The 25,790-nt window shown below is 39.6% G+C and overlaps 1 protein-coding gene across 1 annotated transcript; it reads right to left on the reverse strand.

The window, feature by feature from the left end:
- Positions 1-977: 977 nt before the first annotated feature.
- Positions 978-1,687, reverse strand: LOC135712374 (general odorant-binding protein 56d-like). The gene is made up of 3 exons (XM_065235366.1): positions 1,538-1,687; positions 1,296-1,427; positions 978-1,222 (listed from the first exon to the last, which is right to left on the reverse strand). The coding sequence occupies exons 1-3, from the start codon at positions 1,592-1,594 to the stop codon at positions 995-997; spliced, it is 417 nt and encodes a 138-aa protein (XP_065091438.1). The 5' UTR covers positions 1,595-1,687; the 3' UTR covers positions 978-994.
- Between the last annotated feature and the right edge of the window lie 24,103 nt (positions 1,688-25,790).

Below are 25,790 nucleotides of genomic sequence, written 5' to 3' on the forward strand. Positions count from 1 at the left end.
ACAACGATCATACATATCACATACAACAGTCAAGATTTTAAAACATCCCCTGTACTTTGTCAGCAGCATCTGTTGAAGCGATAATGGCAAACATCCAGACAGAAACCATATCCCATTAACGGCATGGCAACTCATCAGGGTAATTTAAATATTTAAATAACTTTGATAGTCTACATCCTGGGCCAGCAAACTAAAACTGCCATTTGTTACAGCTACTCCAACAGTGCAGAGTGTAGTTCTTCTCCCCAAAGCTGAATGCCCTTACCTTTGCATAAACATGACAGGCTCCGATAACATAGAACCATGAACTGAGCAGTCAAGCCTTACAATCTATCTTGATGAGATGTGTCACTTTCACGTTGGACCGTGTAAATGGTACCAACCGTCGTCGTCCGTTCTCTTGTGCATCACCGTACAAAGCGACGACTGTTTCGAACATGGCGGCGACATCTGCTTTTAGCATGTCCACGCCACGGAAGACGTAGTCCCATCAGTAGCAAAGCCGTGCCCTATGACCGAAACACTTGCACAGAGGACGTAATTAATCTATTCCGAGTGTAAGGTAAATTAAACGGAACACGACAATCCTAACTCAATCCGGTTCACCCCGTTCGGTCGGCCAGCGTTACGGTGGGTGGTTATGAATGAGTATCCCATCGATGTCAACGATGTCAACCAGCATCATTGACTGAGCCGGGCATATAGTCACCAACCGGTGGCAAATGTTTCTGATGATAAATGACGTGACGGTTCACAAATTGAATAAAATTGAATTAATTTTCCAATTTCCTACAAAGTAGCAGCGTCATTCCATTATTCGTTCTTCAATGCTGTAGTGCTGGTGATGAATAGACAAACTTGTCCTATCGATGTTGTTGCTGAGAATTGTTAATCACTGGCTGTTGAAGAAATTTATACAAACTAGTGATGATGATCTGTATTGTGGGTCAAGATATGATTGAAAATATATGAGGCGGCATTTTACAAAAATAATTTATTTCGTTAAAATATCGGTTGGTACTTCAATATTTTCAAAACAGCATCTGTACATTGCAAATGCCAATTCATTGATATCATCATTGGTCATGTTACATTTTTCGATCAGCTGGTCAGCCTCTTCCTCTTCCAAATTTTGCCTTATTTTCTCTATCAGCAAATCCTTCATCAGTTCATTATTATCGTTTATGAATCCAACCCTGTTGAACATGCACTTGACGAAACACTAATAGAAAGCAAACATATCAATTAGCACCATCGAAAGCTCTACAAATTGGTCATGAATAGGAAAATCATACCTTCACTTCATAGCTTTCATCGACGAAATTGCCCTTGAGCACTCTGAGAGCATTCTTCCCAGGCACTCCGGTTTCCTTCACACACGAGCGAATATGTTTGCGAATTTCCACTTTCTTCTGCATTGGCCATGCCTGCAGTTAAACAACAACAAAAAATCGATAGAGACGAGTGAGAAAACGAGTACAAATTAACTACAGAAACTTCAACAATTAACCTCTCATTTGGTAGAATTTAAACTTACATTAACTGCAACGATAGCAATCAGCAAGCAACACGCTACAGCTCCGCTGGATTGCATTGAGAACAATGGCAATAAACTTGGCTTCTACTCAAGTTGAATGCTTCTGTAAGCAAATCGACGACGCCGACGAAGACGATACACACGGTGCGGAGAAAGTGAATTAATTATAAGCAAAAGTTCTGTGCATCTACCTACTTTTATAGACTCAGAACGGGAGAGGCTGCTGCATTAGGTGCTGATTCATTTTTGTTTTGACAGTGCAAGCGTGCTCACCCGGCGTAAAGTTTACAAACACCCAAGCCCTTCACTGTAGGTTAAGGTTACACGGCCGAGCAAGCCGCAGAATGAAGCGACGGTTTCGATAAGGTTCATTGGGGTGTGTGGGAATTCGCAACAGGAAACAGTGACGATAAATCGTTTGAGGAATTGGTTGTTGCTTTGAATGGATCAATTTAGACTTATTAACAGTATTTATAAAGGTATACATTTGACATAAGTTTTTACTGTTGTGGATCGAATGCCAAACACATGGTGACACATGGGTTGACTGCTACTGCTGCTGCGCTTTGAGGCAAAGGGGCAATTTCAAAGAGTTTTTACTAGTAATTTTTCCACGTCATTAATTTCATAGCCTTCGTCAATTCTGGAAAGTATTTGTTTTAACTAGTTCGTTTATTTGGAAGGCTCAATCGCGTTAGCTTTACGGAGCCGATAGTTCATTGTTCTTTGTTTGTAACAAAATTCACTTAATTCTATGTCTAGTAGGAGTTGGGCCGAATACTCGCGGTTTACTGTAGGTTAGAGAGGTACATTGTCGAATGATAGGATCAGGAGAGGAGCTTGGGGGCAAGGTTTCGTTGTCTCGTTTCGAGATGGGGGGACAAGACAAACAAAAACTAATAAAGAGAGACAAAAGACAAAGGAATTAAATTCTTATACTAGACATTCGAAGAAACACATACACACTAAGATTTTGTTTCCGTGTTCGGTAAATTTTATCGAAATCAGAACAGCTGACCTTCATTTTAAAGGCTATTGAATTTGAAAATAATATCAAGACATATGTTCAACCTTGTTTAAATGGTCAAATCTTGTCATGTTAGTGGAGATTTAGTTTCAAAGTAGCTGAAAAGTAATTGAATTGAATTGCATAAATTTTTCCGAAAAATTCAGCGTTTAGATTTCGTCGATAATTTCTAAGTGTGTAAACCGACTGCATATAGCAGATATCGCGAGTTCCCAACACGTCTCTGATAGGAACATAGGGTTGTCTTCCTTGGGCCTCAAGGGTATTCAAAAGTCGCTCTCTGGCGGCGTCATTATCCGTACATTGCCAAACTGACAGGATCTGGTCATAACTGTAATGTGAATATTAGGAAGATTTATCATCATCAAACTATTCTTGGATTAACCTGGAAGAATGCAGAAAAAATGAATCAATTTTTGTCCTTTGAAGAACTGAAAAAAGTTGAAAAGAGCTGAAAAAAAACTGAAAATATACTTAATTAGGTAACGTGAATCAAAAATAACATAAAATATTATCACTTATCATGCATTATACTATTATTGAATTTACCTGAAAGAATACTGAAAAACACTGAATCGTTACACTACCAATCTAAAAATATTGAAGAGCTGAAAAAAGTTGAAAAAAGCTGAAAAAAGCTGAAAAATACTTAACTAGGCCCAGCCTTATCGAAAGCTAAAAAAATATTATGATATAATTGTAAAGATAACCCAATATTATTTATATGAATATAAACCTAAGCATTTATTCCCCAATAGAACTAGCCCGAGCTTAAACTGAAAAATGTGGTCAGTACCATGACACCCTAAAGATGTTCTATCATCGGTGAGCTGAAAATAAACTTAAATAATTAACATCAATTTGTACAGGTAGATGCCCAACACAAAAATATAATAATTGTCATGATTTAAGTCTGAAGATATTCCATCATAGATGTTCAGAAAATAAACTTGGATAACTTAAATCAATAGATTAAACTGTGATGTGATGTGAAGTGTGATGAGTTTCATCGCCGAAGAGCTGAAAGTAAATTAAAATTATTTAAACTAATGTTACAATGCAAATCTTAAGATGCTCCATCATTGAACTACTGACAATAAACTTCAATGAGTATTCAAATAAATAAATTTAGACTACACAGATAAATTAAATTGATAAATGGTTCAAACAACAACTCCAGCCTGTAGAAAAACTGAAAATAGGGAATCTTTAAAATGTGGATCCTACGCTATCCACTATCGATGGGCTGAAAGTATTCAGTCTAGATCAATATATTTAGCTATTTGAATCAAAGCCGGAAAATAAAGAAAAAAATATACGAATCACTTCCATCGTAGTGAAGATGTACCACGTACCAAGCCATATGTTCGTCATATAAACGTTGAGCATACACTAGAGAAAATCAAATGATGTTATGTTGCTTCTTCCAGCTGTTTTTTGATCCTGTTTTGAATATTTATCATTGAATATTTAATAATAATATAATAGGAACGGTGATTTATTCAAACTCAAACTCCACGGTGCACAGTGGTTGAAAAGTCCATTTTGACGCTCTTAATTAATAGCACCATGGAGAGTGGATTTAGTGTAATGACCTCTTCAACAAAGTTGATGAGTATGACATGCTTAATCTTTTGAAGGCATGGGTTTTGTGATTAATCCCCCTAAAAGTGAAATGAAAAATTTATTTTTTAACAATGCCGACATAAATGGTTGACGTCTTGAGCAAAGTTGTAGCAAAAATGGTTACAAACTACTTTGTTGAAGACATAAAAGTCGTAAATTTCACTCAAATCGAGATAGAGAGCATTGTTTGAGGACGTTTTTCATCAAAACACATATTTTCTTTAATTTAAGGTCTTCACTATGTTCAACAAAGTTAATTGGTACACTAAAATACACATCTATCTAGAACATACTATACCTGCATCATTTTAATAGGATGAGTTATTTTCTTCGATTTTCCTCATATTTTGGACTTTTGTATCTTTCTTAAGTGCAAAAAAGTGCAGATGAGGTCAAAATCATTTAAAACTGCATTAAAAGAGTTTTCAAATGGTGGTAAACTTGTCCGTCCACGACCGTCTGCTGGTGAGTTGTGATCAAAACAAGTCATATCTTTACTCTGTTTTATGATACAATAAGTATAAAAAAGATAATCAACTTCAATATATCCACATATTGTTCATGATTAAATTCTTTTTGATCGATTGGTTTTGGCATTTTTGTTGTCAATATTTTGTATTTTATTCAATTATCATCATTATTATCATAATCATAACCACTATTATCATCATTATCGTTTCCTTCAGCTTCTTCTGCTAGCAGCTGTTTAGCATCGCTCGACAATGGCTTCTCGTGCTTCTTAGGCCGTCCACAAATGCTAGTAATCAATGGATCTCATGATACTAGGAGTTAGTTCAATAGATCACGATTTGTAAGTGATCGTGATTCCTTGAGGGTAATTAACTCTCGGTATCTGTTAAATAAAAGTGTTATTAATTTATTCGTTGTTATTTTGGTTAAATACATGAACCTCTTCCAATCCTTGTTCCTTGCCTCCATTGCTTCCTCAGAAAGTTGACCGATTGGAACAAGGAAGTGTTTAATCACGGCTGATCTATGTATCAATACTTTATGAATACTAGCTGGCAAGTAATACCGGGTTCGATAGGTAGGTGTCGATTAACAAAGCCAAAGCTTGTAGATCTGTGTATTCGGGTATAGGGTTTCTCAAGGACTTCTTCAAAGAATGAACCAACTTATTTTCATCTGCAGGACTTGCGTGAGAAACGTTTTTCAGGATATCCGCCACCTCTTTCACCTCTTTCACCTCTTTATCACCTGATCTCATCTTCATTTGTGTCGCAAATTCTAGCTCGTTAAGCTGGTAGCTATTCCGAACCTCTGCAATTTTCTTCCTCTACGTTGTTTCACAACATTCTTCGAAAGGAACAACCTTCCGTCCTGCCACACATTTTACGCATTTTCAGAAGAAGACGGAAGCAAGTTTAAAACGTTTTCAAGAAGCGTGAATGGGTTACTGAAATACTCGGCGTGACACTTGACAACCTTATCTTTAGCACGAGCATGTTTGGTCCAGAGCTTTTGAAAAAGGTTGCACATCATTTTCACGGGTTTGTGCAGCCATATCCGGCATAATATTCACATTTATGGCATAACACTGGAGTACCTTCTCATAAACGCAGTTGAATTTTGATGATCGGCCTCCACCCGTTTTTGACCAGAGTGACAAGAGATCACGCTTATCAATTTCAACTTAAATTCAATCAAGAAAAAAAGAAGATTATTAGCACTGGTTGTGATCTAACGATGAATTGAAAAATTTAAAAGAAATTAAGCCCACCAGATGTGCCATTTTACTTCAAAGTCCTGCTCTCGTAGCTTCCCCTGCCGTCCGGTTTCTTTAGCAGAATTAGTCTCTCTCTCCTTCGCTTGGCTTCCACAGTTCTTCTATCTTACATTCTTTCACATACTTTCACAATTGCTTCACGCTTGATGAAAAACAGTGACTATGGAAAAACACTTATCGACCCTCAAGTTTAACAGAATTTGACTGATTTTTTCGATCTTGATGCTTCAGTTTTGTCATCTGGGAAACGTTTGAAAAGAAACTGTGCAGTTCTTACATTGTATAAGCTCTGAGAAGTAGGAAGTTTGTTTATGGAGCCGGTTACTATGGAAACGAATTTATTACGCAGTATAAAACACAGTATCCCCTTGTTGTTGACATGACTTATATAAAGCCTATCAACGGGTGTTTGTTTTGATTACAACTCCCCCAGCAGACGGTCGTGGTCGGACAAGTTTACGACCATTTGAAAGCTATTTTAATGCACTTTTAGATGAATTTGACCACATCTGCACCTTCTTGCACCTAAGAAAGATACAAAAATTCAAAATGTGACGAAAATAGAAAAAAAAATGTATCAATAACTCATACTATAAAAAAGTATGTTCTGGAAAGATGTGTATTTTAGTATACCAATTAACTTTGTTGAACATAGTGAAGACCTAAAATAAAATAAAATATGTATTTTGATGAAAAATGTGATTTTGGGGATCCATCCTCAAACAACGCTCTCTATCTCGATTTGAGAGAAATTTACGACTTTTATGTCTTCAGCAAAGTAGTTTGTAAGCATTTTTGCTACAACTTTGCTGAAGACAACAACCATTTATCTCGGCATTGTGAAAAAATAAATTTTTCTTTTCACTTTAAGGGGGATTAATCACAAAACTCATGCCTTCAAAAGATTAAACATGTCATACTCATCAACATTGCTGAAAAAGTCATTACTTTAAATCCACTCTCCATGGTGCTTTTAATTGAGAGCGTCAAAGTAGACTTTTCAACCACTGTGCGATGGTGTCCTTTACGCACGGATAAGCCTCTACTACCGATGATCGTTTCAACATAGAGACAAAAAAGCTACGAAACAGCGCTTATGCTTTCATTAAATTCTACTTTTACGCGACGTTCGATGTTTCGATTTGGTATTTACGTAAGACGGGAACAGAATCCTCAAAACTTTCACATTGTTGGGCTACGGTGCCTCTTTCTTCACGCTTGCCGATTTTACCATTGTACATCTTTTAAGTTATCTCGACCGAACTCTATTGCGTTTTAAAACGACTGTTTTCTCTTTCATATTTCGTCGTCAAAACCACCAAACTCCACAATCAAACACGACCCGCCGTGACTACCGTCAGTCTTCAACCACGGCCCTCATGATCATGTAAAGGATACACCTAACAACACAACAAAAACTAATCGGTCAAGTTCGATCGTGACATTTATTTTCTTAACGAATCATGCTCCAACTTGAAAAAATAAATCATAATGGATTATTTCGTAGACACCTAACCGTAAAAACTTAATGAACATGCTTCATGCGATTGAGGTCTAAAATAAATCTCTATTACTCCACCGAAGGGACGCATCCGATCCCCAATCCGGCGCAACCAGCATTCCGCCCACGCACGTCAACACCACCATCAGATAGGGGAAATTTTCCCCTACCTGATAGCGGCGCAGCACGCGCGGGCGAGCTACCAGCCACACCAAACCAGGGGTTGAAACAGTTGACGTTTTTTACTACACTCGCTTCTTTGTCGTACGCGACAGTTTGTTTTTATTCCTACGCTCATGCTCCACTGTCGTCTCTCTCACACAACACAACCGGTAGAATAACATTCGAGCGAAAAGAAAATTATCAAATAACTATCATATGACATGAGTAATTTCGTTCTAATTCCTCAATTTGGTGTAAATTAAACCATTTCTGATCAGAAATGTTATTCCTAGGACATCATTGCTTGCTATTTTCAGAATTCACACAAGCACAACATCAGCAGCTCTTATTATGAGAAAAACTAAAATACATACATTCGTGACGGTCTTCGGCGACAGTGTCATATGACAGAGCCTGTCGTATGACATTTGAGTTTGGTACTGTACTATGATAGCTTGTTTTCCAAGTGTCGGAGGCAAAAGCAGTCGATTATCACAGAAAATGTGTCGACTACCGTGACCGCTTACAAGACTGCACCAAACCGACCATCAAACGCACCGTCCACAAAATCAAACACGGCCCCATCGAAAATGCAATCGAGAAATGTATAAGAACAATCTTCAACTGGAACATACTCACCAAATCAATATATCCGGAAGCGCATTCCCGATGCTTATTTTTCTCTAGTCATTTTTAAACAACTCCTCCTCCAGCGGTTCCAACCACACAACAACCAAATATCACTCTTCTTTTTCAAGTCACTCTATACACAAAACAATGCACATCGCAAAATCCTAATAATAGATCCGCGCGGTCGAGTCACAGCTCTACTTTTTCATTTCTTGGGTCCAGAAATTGATAAAATAAAACCCATCAATTCTAAAACTTTCCACGCTTCTCGACATTTACCGATTCTAAGCTACAGTAAACTATCAAACATGACCAAACACAGTCACGATAGTAAAAACCGAAACTTAAATACACGAAATCTATCCATTTCAGACACAATATTTAGCTCCAAAAGCTCTTTCTACACATCAGCCAACACTACTAATAGCCGCACAATAGGGTTTTTGATCTATTTTCCGTCCTACTAAGCACAACCCGCGCTTTACCTCTCTGCTCTGAACGAGTTTAAACAAAAAAAAAAATAGAATATTTCTGTCAAATATGACTTCTAAATTTATTCACCTTTCCATACGTACCTTTGGATTTGATACAGAATCACAAATTATTGAGATATTGTTTAAAAACTAATACTGCTTCTTGATTCTAAATCCGTCTTACGAGTTTCAATTTCGTCCAAACGCATTGAAACGCCATTAGATTTTCCTCGTCCTACGGATAAACGTAGAAAAAGAGGATTCGATAGGAGCACTGCTTTTGTTTTGAGTACAATGAGCGTAAATATTCATTCAATGCGCTCTAACAGGATTTATGTTGTAGCTAATGAACTAACGCATCGGAACACCCCTATTATTGATTTTTACTCGGTGAAATCATTGATATTTTTGATCTTTACTGATCGATAGAACGGAAATGGGCGATTGCGACGAAGTAGCGCTCTACCCTAGTTATATTTACATTTTCTTCGATTTTAGTTAATTTTTCTTGAGGCGATTTCAGTCCCACACGATAACCATAACCGACATGAATGACCATTACCCGAGCAAAGTCGGTTAACAAAATGAAAGCAAATCGATATTAAAGATTGCAGTTCCTATCATAATGAATACTCATTTTGATTTCAATTGTCACGACATTAGTCTGATATCATATTGTGCTTTCATTATGCAGTCAAGACATTTTAAATGAAAGCAACTTAACTTGAAGTTCTGCTGTTAACGTCTTGTTTAAGATTTAAGTTAAGCTTATCTGTCGTTGAACTAACGATTATTGTTTAATTGTTTTGTTTAACACATTTTAGGTCATTCGCAACCAACCCGAGATGACATTTGAGCTCAAGTCTTTCAGCGTGAGAAGCTTGGATGCTAACCATTTACACCAGGCCCGTATTCAGTCAAACATTATGAATGCAAAATCAGTAATCAAATTGATTTCATTGAAAACAGGATTAGTTTTCCGTTTGATTCAACAGTGTAAAATTTTGCTCTCATTAAGTCAACCAAAATGAGATCAAATGGAGTATTCAAAGTAAGTTACATCATAACAGCAAATTCTGATTTCAATTTGATCTCTAACTTTGCTCGGGTATCCCGCACATCTATGAAAATCACTTCAATTGATAAAAAACAAAAACATGCGAATGAATAGGCAATCAACATTCCGCTGCTCATCTAGCAAGGCTCATCATTAAAAGTACAACACCATAATCATCAATATAGTTCTGCAGTAATTTCTACAGTCGGCGTTGAGCCAGACGTCACACCTTTTTGCATGTCCTCAACTATGCAGCACTTGAAAACATTTCATTCTCACGCAATCATTAAAATATGGGAATGAACAATGATGAAAAATAAAAATAGCACGCCTTCACCTATGATAGCCCATTTCCATAGTTTACCAAACCATAGCGTCCTTGTTGGTTGGCTTGCGATTTATTGCTGTTCGCTTTATTGCCGTTAGTGTTGCGTGATGTTAGAGAATGTGCAACAATACTAGCACACACTTGTGGACTTAATTACCGAAAGGTTGAAGTTAAATGTACCTTTACCTTATAACACGCGTGTCAAAAGAACCCATAAATCTTGCTAACGACATAAACATGAAGTGGTACTTTTGTCCGCTGGGAAACTATTTTCAAATAATGCAGGAAAATTCTTATGAATTAGTGCAATCAAAATCAATTCACCGTAAATAAGGAATCTCGATGATATTGCGAGCAATTTATTTCCATTAGAACATTTGACGAGGAGTTACAGTTTTTCTTTCGGTTCTTTGCGCTACTCATAGACCCTCTCGATGCTTATAGAAGCACTCATACACCTGGAAAGCGGTATCACAAGCGTTTTTTCCCTCGATCAAACAGCTCGATAGCACAGTTTCCACCTTTCCACGTTCAAAATCGCTGGACAATGCGTCAACGATTTTATCCATGTGAAAATTGCCCTTCTTATCCATGAATCCTTCCTTCTCGAAGAAACATCGAACGAAACATTTTGACCGTTTGTCATTTGCCGAAAAGTCTCCAATTCTCAGTAAGGCCACTGAAGCCGGATTTACCCCGGTCTCAGCTACACACTCTATGGCATAGATGTCTCCCTGCTGGCGTTGATGCAAAGTAAAGGCCTGTGGGAAAAAAATAATGTGCGTTCTATGTTAGAAAATTGCTTCGATCAGTTAAAACATTGTCACCTTGATTTGAGTGATAGCGATTGTAATGCTGAGAAGAGCAACGAAGATTTTCTCCATCTTAGAATTTATTTTCCACTGAACTATCACTGAACGAGAGCTGAATGTAGACTGATGGTTTTCATTTTTCTATCAGTTATTTTTATATTCATTTCGATTGTGGGGTTGCTGTGAGAAAATTCTATGTAAATTTCGGCCTTACCTAAGGTTAATGCGAGCTGTACAGTAAGCAGCGAGAACAGTACTGCTAATTAGCACGAATCATCCACAACTTACCATTTCCGGTCATCCACAAGCATGAAAACAATTGCTTTGGGTAAGGTTATTGAACGATGTGATTTATTGATAACTAGACCGAGCGATTAGATAAAATAAATTAGGAGCGGTTTCAAAAACCATTTAACCATCAAAGTCATGTTGCAAAGTCTTTGTACGAAAATATCATGTATTATGCGCTGTAAGTGCATATTGTATACTTTTTCTTCCTCTTTGGACACAAATCCACTGCGACCAGTATTTGATCTATTATGGTATACACGTGCTCTTAGTTGTGCATGTCGTATTAATACAGCACTATTGATAAATGATAAAGTAATTGATTTTCTTAAGTAGACATTCTTACCTTAATCGCAAAGATTCGACCCTAATTGAAAGGTCCTGCTCTTTATACCCTTCGGAGTGGTGGCGTGCACAGGGTGGGGCAAGGTGTGGCAATTGCCCCACCTTTTATAAATAAGATTTTGATTTCCACGTTTACAAAATTATGATATAAAATAACTTTCTTGATAACTTGATTTGAAGGTTAAAATAATATCATTTCATAATATAAGGGCACTGGAAACCTTTTATTGCGTCAATTCCTTTGAGATGGTGCCTGAAAATTGCACCACAAAGGTGCATGAAGGGACAAACTTCTATGAAATTTTTTGGTCAAAAAATTGCACCACAGTGGTACATACAAAAAATTTCTGGTGTATTTTTTTTTTTTCAAGGTTCATGGATGGTTAAAAGAAGAGGGTAAATTTAAGGTTGAAAAAAATTCACCTTCGTGGTGGTAAATCGAAGAAAAAGCTTGTTATTGAATATTTCTGGTGTAAAAATATCATCAAGGTGGTGCATGGAGGGACTAATCAAAAAGAATAACTCTGGTGGAAAAATTGAATCACGCTAAAAATTTGGAGGTTCACATTTAACTGAAAATTTTTGGTGGAAAGTTCGCAACACAGTGGTGAATGTAGAAACAAGGTTTATTGATTTTTCTGGTGCATAATTTGCATCGTTCTGATGAATACAAGCTTCATTGAAAATTTATGGTGGAAAATTTGCACCATTTTGTTACATGAAGAGGCAAAGTCTGAAAATTGCACCACAAAGGTACATGGTGAAACAAACTTCACTGACAAGTTTTGGTGCACCGTTCTGGTGAATGGAGGAGCACGCTTTATTGAAAATTTCTGGTGCAAAATTTGCATCGCTCTGATAAATGAAATGAACAATATATTTCTTGTTGGAAAACTTACACTGGTATGGTAAATGAAGGCACAAGCTTTATTTAAAATTAAGCTACATTGAAAATTTCTGGTGGAAAATCTGCACCGTTCTGGTGAAAGGATTTGCAAGCTCTTCGGAAAATTTTTGGTCTTAATTTTGCATCCTTTAGTTGAATAGAGAAATAAATTTTAATAATAATTTCTGGTGTAAAATTTGCACCATTCTGATGATTGGAGGGAAGCTGCTTTACTGTTGATTTATGATGAAAAATCTGAAAATTGGGACAATCTTTATGTAGTGGAAAACCTGCAAAATTCTGATGATAGGAGAAGCAATCTATATTGAAAATGTCTGGTGGAAAATGGAAAAAGGAAATCTGCACCAATCAGAAGATTGGAGAAGCAATTTTCATTGAAAATTAACGATGGAAAATTTGCATCGTTCTGGTCAATTGAAATTTTCTGGTTTAAAATTACCTGGGGGCAAGTTTGTATTCCAAATTTCTGGTGTAAGATTTGCAACAATCTGCTGCATGGAGGGGCAAGCTGAATTGAAAATTCCTTATGTAAAAATTGCACAGTTCTGGTGAATGGAGGGGTTAACTTTATTAAACACTTCCGAGAAGAACCTCAAAGGTATTGAATTCTGAGGACAGTTTCAAAAGAAAAGATTTCTAGGGATTATTTCATGAAAATTCTGCGAATAATTTCTAGTGAATCTGGCAGATAGTGTAATTCCAAGGGGATTTTAAGCACAATTTCAAGCGAATTCTGAGGATAATTTCTAGCTTATTCCGGGAAAAATTTCTTAAACTCTAAAGGAATTTCAGTTCCAAGGTGCTCTGATAAAAAAATCATGAAGAGTTCTAAGTATAATTCCGGTGGACCCCTGAGAAGAATTTCAAAAGAGTTCTTAGGAGAGTTCTAAAAAATCCGAGAAGAACCTCAAGGATATTGAATTCTGAGGACAGTTCCAAAGGATTTCTGGGGAGTATTCCAAAAAATTCTGTGAATAATTTCTAGGGAATACTTACTTACTTAAGGGTCCTGTGCACCACCAGCGGTGCAAAGGGCCAACGTGAAAGACTTCCATCCTGGGCGGCTGCTCGCTTTTGCCTTGACCTGGGCCCAGGTCAGATTTCTATCGACTTGCTTAATTTCCTTATTGAGGCTCCGCCGCCATGAGCCCCTGGGTCTACCTCTGCTGCGATGTCCTGCTGGATTCCAATCCAGCGCTTGTTTGCAGATTTCATTTCCGCCCCGTCGAAGTGTGTGTCCGACCCACCTCCACTTTCGCTCTCGAATTTCTGTTGCTATCGGCTTCTGATGACATCGACGACGGAGCTCGGCATTTGAGATCCAGTTGTGAGGCCACCAGGCACGAATTATATACCGCAGGCATCGGTTGATGAAGACCTGCAGCTTTTGAGTGTTCTCCGCTGATACACACTACGTCTCGCTGGCGTATAACAGATTTCACGTTCGAATTGAAAATTCGCATTTTTGGTGCGTTGACATATCTGGTTGGATCTCCATACGTTTCGTAAACTCGCAAAGGCAGCCCTAGCCTTCTTGATTCGTGCAACTATATCGCTCTTGGTCTCACCGTCCGACGCTATTTGGCTGCCAAGATATTGGAAACTTTCCACCTTCTCCACTGCTTGCCCCGCTACCGTAAAGTTGGAAGGGTTGCCCGTGTAGATATCCAACGATTTGGTCTTGTTGACGTTGATGGTGAGACCCGCCGCAGAGGAGCGTTCGGCTAGGTCATTGAGCTTACTCTGCATATCAGAGCGCCGTTGTGCTAGTAGAGCAACATCATCAGCCAAATCGAAGTCGTTGAGATGCTCCATGGTGATAGGCTACCAAAGCAGCCCACGGTAGCGGTGATAGTATACATCCTTGTCTCACACCAGCGACTACCTGGATAGGGTCGGACAAGGCTCCGTTATGCAGAACTCTGCACGTGAAAGCCTCTTACTGCGCTTCGATGAGATTGACGATTTTATCCGGGACTCTCTTGCGTCTCAGGGCGCCCCACAGATTCTCGTGATTGAGACGGTCGAAAGCTTTTTCGTAGTCAATGAATACCAAATAAAGGGACTCTTGGAATTCAATGACCTGCTCCAGGATGATGCGGAGCGTGACAATATGGTCCACACAAGATCTTCCGGCACGGAATCCTGCCTGCTGCCGTCGGAGAGTCGCGTCGATCTTCTCCTGCATCCGATTCAGGATAACTTTGCACAGAACTTTGAGAACAATACACAGTAACATGATGCCTCGCCAATTGTTGCACACAGTCAGATCCCTCTTCTTTGGGACCTTCACTAAGATGCCCTGCATCCAGTCGGCCGGAAAAGTCGCAGTGTCCCAGATATTACAGAATAGTTGATGCAACATTTGTGCGGATAGCATGGGGTCAGCTTTGAGCATCTCTGCTGATATGCGATCGACCCCTGGAGCCTTGTTGGATTTAATGCTTCAGATAGCTGCTTCAATCTCCTGCAGTGATGGGGCCTCGGAATTGACGCGAGTGATGCGCCGCACCCTAGGCGGATCATGCCGAGATGTTGATGGCTGGTTGGCCGTCGAAACTTGAAAAAGTTGTTAGAAGTGCTCAAACCAGCGTTTCAGCTGGTCAGTGGGGTCGGTAAGCAATTGTCCAGTCGTGTCCTTCACTGGCATCCTCGGGTTCATCCTTGCTCCACTCAGGCGTCGTGAGATATCGTAGAGGAGGCGTATATCGCCAGTGTTTGTGGCTTTCTCCCCTTCGTCGGCCAGGGAGTTCACCCACGCTCGCTTGTCCCGTCTGCAAGAGCGCTTGACTTCCTTCTCTAGAGCCGAGTACCGTTGACGGGCTTCGTTCTTGGCTCCTCTGGTTCTCGCCCGCTCTATCGCGGCTTTTACTTCTCTACGCTCCTCAATCTTCCGCCAGGTTTCATCTGTGATCCACTCTTTCCTCTGGGTGCGCAGCTCACCCAAGTTGTTCTCGCTTGTTTCTATAAGGGCATTCTTGATGGCTGTCCATTGTTCTTCTACGCTGCCACTTTCTGGAACGTCCGCAGCTCGAGTCTCAAGTTCATGAACCAAAGACCTTTTTACCGCTGGATCTTCAAGTCGGCGTGTGTTGAACCGCCGCCCGAGACTCTCCTCCCGTCGCTGAATCCGCGCCATGCGTAGGCGGATTTCACCGATTAGAAGGTGATGGTCAGACGCGATGTCGGCGCTGCGTTTATTCCGGACATCAAGAAGGCTCCGTCTCCATTTTCGGCTGATGCAGATGTGGTCGATCTGATTCTTGGTATGTCCATCACGGGAAACCCACGTGACTTTGTGCACTGGCCGATGGGGGAAGAGCGAGCCCCCGATCACCATGTCGTTATTGCCACAAAATTCTGCAAACAGCTCACCGTTCTCGCTCATTTCGCCGAGACCATGGCGTCCCATGACACACTCATAGTCCGTGTTGTCGGAGCTGATCTTCGCATTGAAGTCGCCAGTGTAGATTTTAATGTCACCCTTTGGAACCTTATCCACGACGGCATTCAGTTGACTGTAAAAATTCTCCTTGTCCTGTAGCTCGGCAGCATCGGTTGGCGCATAACATTTGATTATGGTAAGGTTACGAACCCGTGCTCTAAATCTGGCAACGATTATCCTCTCATTAACAGGCTCCCACTTGATGAGCGCAGCACTTGCCTGGACGCTAAGTAGGAGACCAACTCCACGATGGCGGGGAGCGTTTTCACCTCGAATACCAGAGTATAGTAGTACCTGTCCCGACGGCAGTTTGTGTTCTCCAAAGTTTGGCCAACGAACTTCACTCAGTCCCAGGATTTCTAGCTTCATGCGTCGCGCCTCGTTGGCGAGTTGTGCCAGTTTACCCTGCTGGGCTAACGTCAATACATTCCATGATCCAATTCGTGTCCGTTGTTTTGCGCTAAAAGTCGTTGCCGTTATATCAGTTCGATGTATTTCTCTGTTGGTTTCTGTAACAATTGTAAAGGTTTCAGAGACAGTAGGTGGTTGGCCTAAGGTCTCCTATCCGCCGTGATGGGGCTGCCATCTTAGGTGTAGCTTCCGGGGAAGAGCATTTCTTATTCAGCCGCTGGATGCCAGTCAGACGCTATTTGAGCCGCACCTCCATGGTGAACAGACGCTCGGGTTGGCGAAGCATTTCCTCTATCACCGTGCTATGGTTACCGCGCCAGTGTTCGCGTCGCACCTCGTCACTCTGCTATTGTCGAATTGACAACATTGCCCAGGCTACGCCAACCAGCTGTGTCCATGTTTCAGCTGGCAGTCTTTTGTGATCATATGACTCGTGGAGGCGTGAGGTAGGAACTTGTGAGGACCGGAGCTAGGTATATCGCTCCTTCCAGATTGTCACTCACCATTTTCTAGTGAATCCTGCAGATAATTCCAAAAAGAATACAGAGAAAATTAAATTTTGAGTGAAATTCCAAAGGGATTTTGAGGAAATTTTCAAGGGAGTACTGATAATTTCTAGCTCATTCCGGGAATAATTTCTGGATAATACTTAGGAATTCTTTTGAAACTCTTAGGGAATTTTAGTTCCAAGGTGATGTAAGTCAAAGTCAAGAAGTTCTAAAAAAAAATCAGATTGAGAAGTATTTCAAAAGAGCTCATAGAGTTCTAAAAATTTCGAAAAGAACCTCAAGGAATTCTGAGCATGGACTTTTTCACAACTGTACACACAGCTTTTAGATTCCCTAATTGAAAAGTGAGAATTAGTTTGCCATTGAACCTTGGTCTACTATTATCTTACTAAGAATTCGTCTAAGAATCTTCTCTGAAAATTTCAAGTAATTTGTTATTGTGGTTAAAAAGTTACAGCTGTTTCCGTGCATTGCAATAAGTTCAGGATTGTCCTTAATATTATCTTTAAAACATGTTTAATGTTTGGCATTATTTCCTGTCACGCCAACTGGCGGTACTTTCCGTTAACAATCCTGTACTCGCTTGTCAAAATAGTTTTGTGCGCTTTTGTTCCAATCGTTACATATTTTTTAAACCTTTATAATGATCCTATTAGCTTTGGCATTTAGGTCAAAATTTGAAAAAATAGTATTACAATTGTCGCTGAAAATGACCAAGTTCAACGGACTCGCAACGGTAATAGTAAAGTGTAACTACAACAGCATATAATACCCCGTACAGACTATGGCTTATATCATGTAATATAGACTGTTTTGCAATGAGCACTCACATATAGGATTTCCAGTGAAAACTAGATGTATGAGTGTTCATTGCAAGACAGCCTATATTACATAATATAGGCCATAGTCTGTACGGGGTATAAGGCAAAGCGGCTACAAAATCGCTATATGATGGAACGTTTCATCGATATTGTGCGCATACTTTGCAAAGGTGGCCGACCACTTCGTGAACATTCTGGGAAAGTGTGCCTCCCAGTTGATGGCTAATTACGATCCTGTGCTGGAAAACACTTGGCGGAAGGTGCCAAAAATTGCCAGTACACAAGTAACCGTATTCAAAATGACATGATTACTTACGTTGCACTATGTAATGTTGCGGAACATTGCGATAACCTTGCGAGGAAAAGCAGTGGCAATCATTGCAGATGAGACGAGCGATTGTGGCCACCACGTGCAGTTGGCGATTATCATCAGGTATATTGGTAATGATCGGCCGACGGAATCATTCGTGGGTGTGAGACGGGTGTTGAAAACAGACGCGACGACCATCTTCAATACCATTTCTGAGGTCGTGACAGCGATGCAGATTTCTTGGGAGCAGTTGATGGCAGTATGTTTTGACAGTGCCAGCACAATGGCTGGCAGCACTGCTGGAGTACAAGCCAATTACAAGGACAAAAACAGCAAAATACTTTTATGAAGAGCTTTGAGTGTGTTGGTGTATTTCCTTTTAATTCCGTTATAATTGCTTATCCTTTGAAAGATACGCGTATTTCGTCTACTACTAGCAGACTTCATCAGTGCCAAGTACTCAACACCACTGATCAAGATTGGATTGATCAAGAGCAATATACTGTTTGTTCACTGCTATGCTGTTTGAACCTTGTACTTGTCGACGAAGTGTGCATGCGAAAGGAGAATGCCATTCTTATTGGTCATTTATGTCGGTTTGTCGGTGCTTTCACCACCATCTTATGTGACTTCAACTGAATCTGACTGAATCGAACCACCAAGGAAACAACATTACAGTAGATGTATCATTTCGGTTATTTTTGCAACCATTTGACGAACCGACCATCATCGACATCGTCGATGGGATTAAATTGCCAGTCCCATTGGCTGTCGAAAGCGGTTTTCATTGCAGAAGATGAAACACCACCGGAGCAAAAAAAATAATAAAATTAGCTAAATTGAACAGTAGGGAAACAGCGGTGGGTGGACAGCACCATCCACCACGCACTTTGAAGTACTCCCCATTAAATGCACCATAGAAAAAAAAAATGCCCCTCCTTAACAAGATTCCTGTGTACGCTAGTGTCGGAGTAGTGGCACTCCCTCCAAAGGGCGCTCCCCTTTGTCAGTCAAAAGCGGATTCCGTCCAACAAAATCAAGTAATAACATCGATAATGACCATGTTTCAGAATCCTACACTAATAGAATTCCACACATTTTTATTGGCGCTTTTCCATGTAAAATTCCACATGATTTTCATGTGACCACACATAAACAGAATCCACATAGAAGAACATATGAAATCAAAAGTCAAATGAATACTATTTGTGGTTACACATGGCTTTTATGTGTACACATATTAAGTATGTGTCCGACACATAGATATTATTTGTTGATCACATTGCAAAAATTCATGTGTGGGACACATAAAAACAATCTTTGAAATTTTATCAGTGTAGTCTTCAAATTAAAACAGCGAATAAAAGATTAGGAATCATGTAGATGAATAAAAAACTACCTAACTCATGTTTTTTTTTTCATTTTTTTTTTTTTTTAAACAAGATCATCCTCGGTGAACAAAACCGAGTCTTGTCCCTATCAACAAGCCATAAAAGAACTACGATGTGAAACTTTGATTACAAGGCAATCCTGTTCTCCATTGAAGTATTTTAAACTAGACTCCAGACACTAGAGAAGAAGAAAATATTTGATAGTGAAAATCGGGGTAAAACACACATTTTGCTACGCAAAATATCCAGATTTTGAAGCCCTCCCCTTATATGTAAAGATAAGTAAGACTTGACAAGATACCTCTAAAATAACGTTTTTTTCCTCTGTTCGGGAACAAAATCTCTGCGACCAGTGATTTGATATATTGTAGTATATCCCGTGTTCTTAGTTTAGTGCATATCGCATTAAAGACTGTACTCGAAAAAATAAAACAGACAAAAATGATCACCAAAAATTCAATTTACATCGGACATTTTTGAAATTCTCAGGAAATAAATAAATACATATTAGCTATGTTTTTACAAAATTGGTTTATTAAAATTCCCGCACCTTGGACTTAACCAAAGACAAACTATCAAGAAGACTGGCAACTTTGCCTGAATCTGAGTGACAGACACAGTAGCGCTGCGCTCGAGCAAAGGTGGAAGCAACGCATAGAAAAATGAGCATATACACAAACCTTTCTTTTGAGGATAGAGCCTTTGCTATCCAATTCGTTCGGAGCATTTACCTTTGAGCGGCAGATGACGCAATTGTGTCTGTCTCATACCGGTCGTTTGAGAAAATTGAAGAGTTGCCAGTCTTCTTGATATGTTGTCTTCGACTTGACGCTACCCATCAACATCCTGTGCAACACTTCCGCCATCTTTCTTACACACCTTCATCCACTCTTTTATCAAATTCTTTTTGTTTTTGAAGACCTTCCCTGTATTTCGGAGCTTGCCCTTCATAATCACCCAGAGTTTTTCTATTGGGCGAAGTTCTGACGAGTTTGGCGGATTTTCCTCCTTGGGCACAAAAACAAAATCGTTTTTCTTCGTACCACTCCATCACCGGTTTCGCGTAATGGCACGATGCCAGATCCCGCCAAAACAAAGTGTCACCTTCGTGGGACCGGAGGAAGGACAGCAGGCGCTTCCTCCATTCTTCTTTGTATATTTGGTCGTTGATGGTGCCGGTCGTTATGAACGGCTGAATTTTCCGCACCCACACCTTTCCGTTCCTTTCCATTTCCGCACCCACCTCGCCTGCCACACTAGGTACTTCTTGGCAAATTTGTCGACCTTCTTCTTACGGAACTTCAGCGGAACATTCAGGCGGGACTTGCCGACGAAAATCTCCAGGCCGGGGATCTACTTGGCGTTCGCTTTAATGTACGTCTCGTCGTACATTACGCTGCATTTCGACTGCACCAACCACTCGTGATACAGCTTCCTGGCGCGGGATTTGGCCACCGTATTCTGTTTATCGGTTCGGTTAGGCACCTTCCTTACCTTGAAGACATGGAGTCCGACCCGCTTCATTGTCTACTGGATGAACCAGACGGAAGAATTGACCTTCATGGCCACGTCCTGAATCGAAAGGTTTGGATTGTGCTTGAAATAATCCTTCACCTTCCTTGCGTTCACATAGATTTCCGGTCTCTTTACGTTAATTCGCCACCCCGATTCCGAAAATACCCGTTGTTGGATTTGGATTGGTTGGATTTCAAGATGGAGTTGAACATCGAGTTCCGGCCTCTAGACGGCATCCTGATACCGAAGAGACCCATATTGAAAGGTACTTCACGGTATTTCCCAGTTTTTGGAATTGTAAGCCACCAAATCAAATCTAAAGATGGCGTCGGGCATCGATTTTCGGTCTCTATACATCAACCCGATTTCGAAAATATCGTATTGAAGGGTATTTGACAGAATTCCCAATTTTTCTCTAAAAAGAAGCCGCCATCTTGAATTTCAAGACGGCGTCAGACATAGATTTCCGGTCTCTATACGACAATCTGTCTGATACAACATATTGTGGGTTATTGACAGTATTTCTTAAACCGATCGCCGCCATCTTGGAATTCAAAGTGGCGTCCAGCATTGATTTTCGGCCTGTATGTACATGTCACCCCTGTTCCTAAAATACTCACATTGCACAGCAACATACTAGTGGAAACAGTCATATTGATGCGATACGTTAGAAGCATTAGTAGCCTACACAGCAAAAAATTGAGGGAGAGTGAAGAAGTATGCCAATAATATTAAATAACGTAATAGCCTTTGAATAAGCATAACAAACTGATGTAAAAAAGCGGTGCCGTTGGTGTAGTGGTAAGCGTGATTGCCTCTCACCCCAAAAGGCTAGGGTTCAATCCCAGTCGGCGCCACATAAAATCTCTAATTAAAGTAAAGCCGTTGGTCAGCGGTCCATGGATTGATGAGTTGATAGGTAGGGTCCAGGTGTTAGGTGTAGGAGCTGCCTCCCTGGCGTTGGTTGGTAGCATTGCAGTGGAGTTATATTTTCCAATCTCGTATTTTATTCGCACCGTTAAAGTTTATTCCATCTTCCACACAAACAATCGTTTTGCACGCTTTCTTTATCTTTTGATGCAATGCCACATTTAATGCTCATTATAATTAAATTTGGCCCATTCAACAACAATTTTCACTTTCCTTGAAGCCGTAATTGATTTGAATAATTAATTCCTTATTTTACGACAGCCAGCGACGACGACGTCGGCGATGTGACACACATTGTTACTTTTACTTTGAGTACAACTCCATTGCTCTTATTCGCCAAACAAAACAGGGTTTTCCTGAGCCTTTCACCTGATGATGGCACACTTATTTAATGAGAAGTTCATTTACCACGAGCGCGGGACGCGGGAAATCATGGCATACAAATTCTGGTGTCGAAAGGAAGCCCCTCGTTTGGCTGACAACATTGCGTAAAATTATTTCCCTTTCTGTGTTTGTATCAGCATCGTTTCTTGGAAAATGTTGTTCACATTGGTGAATGTTACACTGTGTATGATTTATGTGTGTTTTTTATAACTTCCAACTTCAAACGAACAATGACAATGATATTTCACCTCTTCGCCAGTTTTCTCTAACCAGGAGATTTCTCCTGTTTAGAAACCAGCCAGCCACAAGAATTGCTGCCTACAACTGAATTATTGGGTCTAATTTAATATCCTGTCTGGAAATTATCCAAGATAGGTGAAAATTTCTACGATAAAGTATTGTATTGTCCCCGGTTATTGAAGTTACGTTGAATTTTTCTACTCTTCAATAAAAATGTAGTGTTAAAAGAGCTAGTTTATAAGAAACCACCTGTAAGTAGAATGAAATCAAGCTATGACATCAGACACAATTATCATTTTAGCGTAGAATTCGTGATTGCAGTCATGTCACAAACTTAAATAATAGCTTTTGCTTACCAACTTTCACGGGACCTTTCCATTCGCTCTCACGGGGGTAGTCCTGCAGCCAAGTGAGCATCCATATGAAATTCTCGTTATCTTGCTAAGCAAACAGAACACTATCAACAAACATATCCGAACAAGCATTTATCATGCAGTACTACCGGTTCAGACGGTGCATTCTTCCGTGCATATGCTTAAGCTTTCCCATTCGTGGATATTCCACTATGCCTTTTAGTTTCTTTTAGAAGGAACGGTTTTTTGTTGTTGGCTTCTTTGCATGTGTGACTGAATGCAGAATATTTAGTGCCCTGGAAAAACTTTCCCCTAACACTGCAGAGCCATAATGACAGACTTGATTTTTTTTTTCGTTGCGCCAATGAAACATTGAGTGAGTAGATAAAAACAGTTTTCTGTGACTTCTTGCAATGTTGAGATATCTGTTAAAGCTAATGAGTGTCACATTAGTGCATTCTTTTTTGTTTTTTCAGTCCATGATTCTATGGAAATAAAATTTGAAGTTTAATAAAATGCTTTCAAAAGATACTGCAAAATAAGCAAAAACCTGCGCTAACTTCACTTCAGGCAACTAACCATCACTCGGTTTGCTTTGCTTCCAGGGTGGCCAGATTATTTTTTTCATTATCGGTAGCTTCTCAAAACTTTTTTCGGTAGTTATCGGTAGGCCATCTTAAGGCTTCCCGAAACTTAAAACCTTTGTGAGAGGGGGAAGGATGAAAACAAATCTCGCGCATTGTGAACTTTCGAACCAAGCCATCAGTTCTTCAACCTCGAACATTGAATAGTTATCTAGAGCCGGTGTATAAGGAGTCACGCCAAGTGTGAAGCCAAGTCTACCTATTGAACTGTCAAACCGGCTACCTATCGTGTAAAGTACACAAACATTACAAAACTGTGGATCCACTTCAATCGTGTCTATAATATGGTATAATATGATTTGCCAAAAAGGACAAAATTATCATAAGTATAGTGCATTAACTGACATGACGCTGCTTTTACTGCATTTGTTTATTTTTGTGGCCATAAAAACTACATGAGATTTTCGACATGATTGAAGTGCATCCTCTTGGATGTAATATTAAAATTTATGGTTTGCTGTGAAGGTATTGCAAAAATATAAAATATAATTGAAGAAATGATCATAAACACGCAATGAGCATTAAATTGTCATGGGATACGTTTGGTATTGATCAGTAATGAGAATTTCTACTATTTTTTGTTAAGATAATTTGACAAAAACCAAGGGGTAAGTCACTCAGCACTTTGTGCCGAAATTAGATTCAGCACAGCTTGGGCACATCCATCGGCACATTTTCGGCATACCTTCAAAACAATCTCGTAGACATTGGATTGTTGTAAATAAAATGGGAGTACTGCTGGACAACTGTCATTGAAGTTGTTCACAACATTAAGTACTGTTTGACTGTATATTCAGGAACATCCTCTAATAGAATATACAAGAGGAACTCAGACCATCTTCTTCTTCTTCGCATTTTCAAGCTTATTGCTTATCGCATATTAGCTTATTGCGTGCTCTCAACTTAGTGTTCTAGATGCACTTCCACAGTTATTAATTGAGAGCTTTCGATGCCTGTACCATTTTTGCATTGGTATAATTGTTTGGCAAGTCCAGTCATACTTCTATGCCCAGGGAAGTCGAGAAATTTTCCAACCCGAAAAATTCCTAGACTGGACCGGGAATCGAACCCAGCCACCTCCAGCATGGTCTTGCTTTGTAGCTGCGCCTTTACCGACTGAGCTAAGGGAGGCCCCAGGAGGAACTCAGACCAGCAGTTCACTTATAGATCTAAATACGAAATTTAGGTTCTAGAGTGAGCTCAAGACGAAGAGAGGCAGTTAATCGGACCTCATTAGTACTCTTAATTCAAATAATGCTGCAATTCACACAAAACAAACTAAATAAGTTTATTCATCATCCTCTATAGTCGGTTTCCAACAATGTTCCCCACTTGTTCCGGCCGCTGATAGACCGTTGCTTTTCACGAAAGGCTAGGTTTCTGGTCTACTTTTGAGGACATTAAAATACAGGACTTTTATTATCGTATGAACACAAAACACAAAATTTCGCACACACCGATTTATCCTTGCGATTTCAAACCAAAACATTCCAGGTATCATGACCGGCACAATTGGCACACTGTCAAAAAAGATGACCCAAGATTGGTGTGCGGAGTGCGGACCTACCTCTTGACAAAATCACTGATATAATGATTTACTACAGCCACTATTTTTTTCTCGCTAGAAGTCATTTGAAGTTGGTGTAGAAATTTTGAACCTTTCGTCTGTGAATCGGTAGGCATCCTGAAAATCGGTAGGACTACCGATAAATCGATAGGTATGGTCACCCTATTTGCTTTTTCTTCTTGTATTCTTAAATAATCACTTTCTAAAAGTATATGTAAAATTCGTTGGTAGCGTGCGTCCAACCTAGTCTATACAAGGTGTGGAGATCTAGCCCTGACGTATGTGTTGGTAGAGGGAAGGAAAAATGTAAAGTTTGCGGGAGACGATGGTGACGACGTCATAACACTAGAAAGCAAATTTACGAAATAAAACGTAAAACAAATCCTAGCTATTTTTGCACGGTGATTTTGCTTGATTGTATTCTTTTGCAAAGTCGCCGGGAAATATCAGCTCGCGTTTTTTTTTTAATGATAACTTCTTACTTAAAAACAGTCAAAAACTCACAAACAGGCTGCTTTTTCATAGTATATAGTATGATAATACAATATTCATTACATTATCTCATTATATCACAACGAAAGAAACGAATCGTGCGAAGCGGAATGAAAAACGAAGTGCACCAATACATTCAGGCGAACAATTCCACACCTTGTATAGACCAGGTTGACGTGAAATAGTGGAATTCTACGAAGAACACAAGTAAGTAAATGCAGTGATGGTGTTTTATCCAGAAAATGTACCATGTAATATCATGAAATACTTGCTTTAAGTTTTCGGATGGCTTGTGTGTAAAGGTATGTGTATACTAATGACGATGATTGAAAAATATT

This window comes from Ochlerotatus camptorhynchus, unplaced genomic scaffold (assembly GCF_037179485.1).
Source record: "Ochlerotatus camptorhynchus isolate MF236.1 unplaced genomic scaffold, CSIRO-AGI_Acam_v1.1 ptg000474l, whole genome shotgun sequence".
Lineage (NCBI taxonomy): Eukaryota > Metazoa > Arthropoda > Insecta > Diptera > Culicidae > Ochlerotatus > Ochlerotatus camptorhynchus.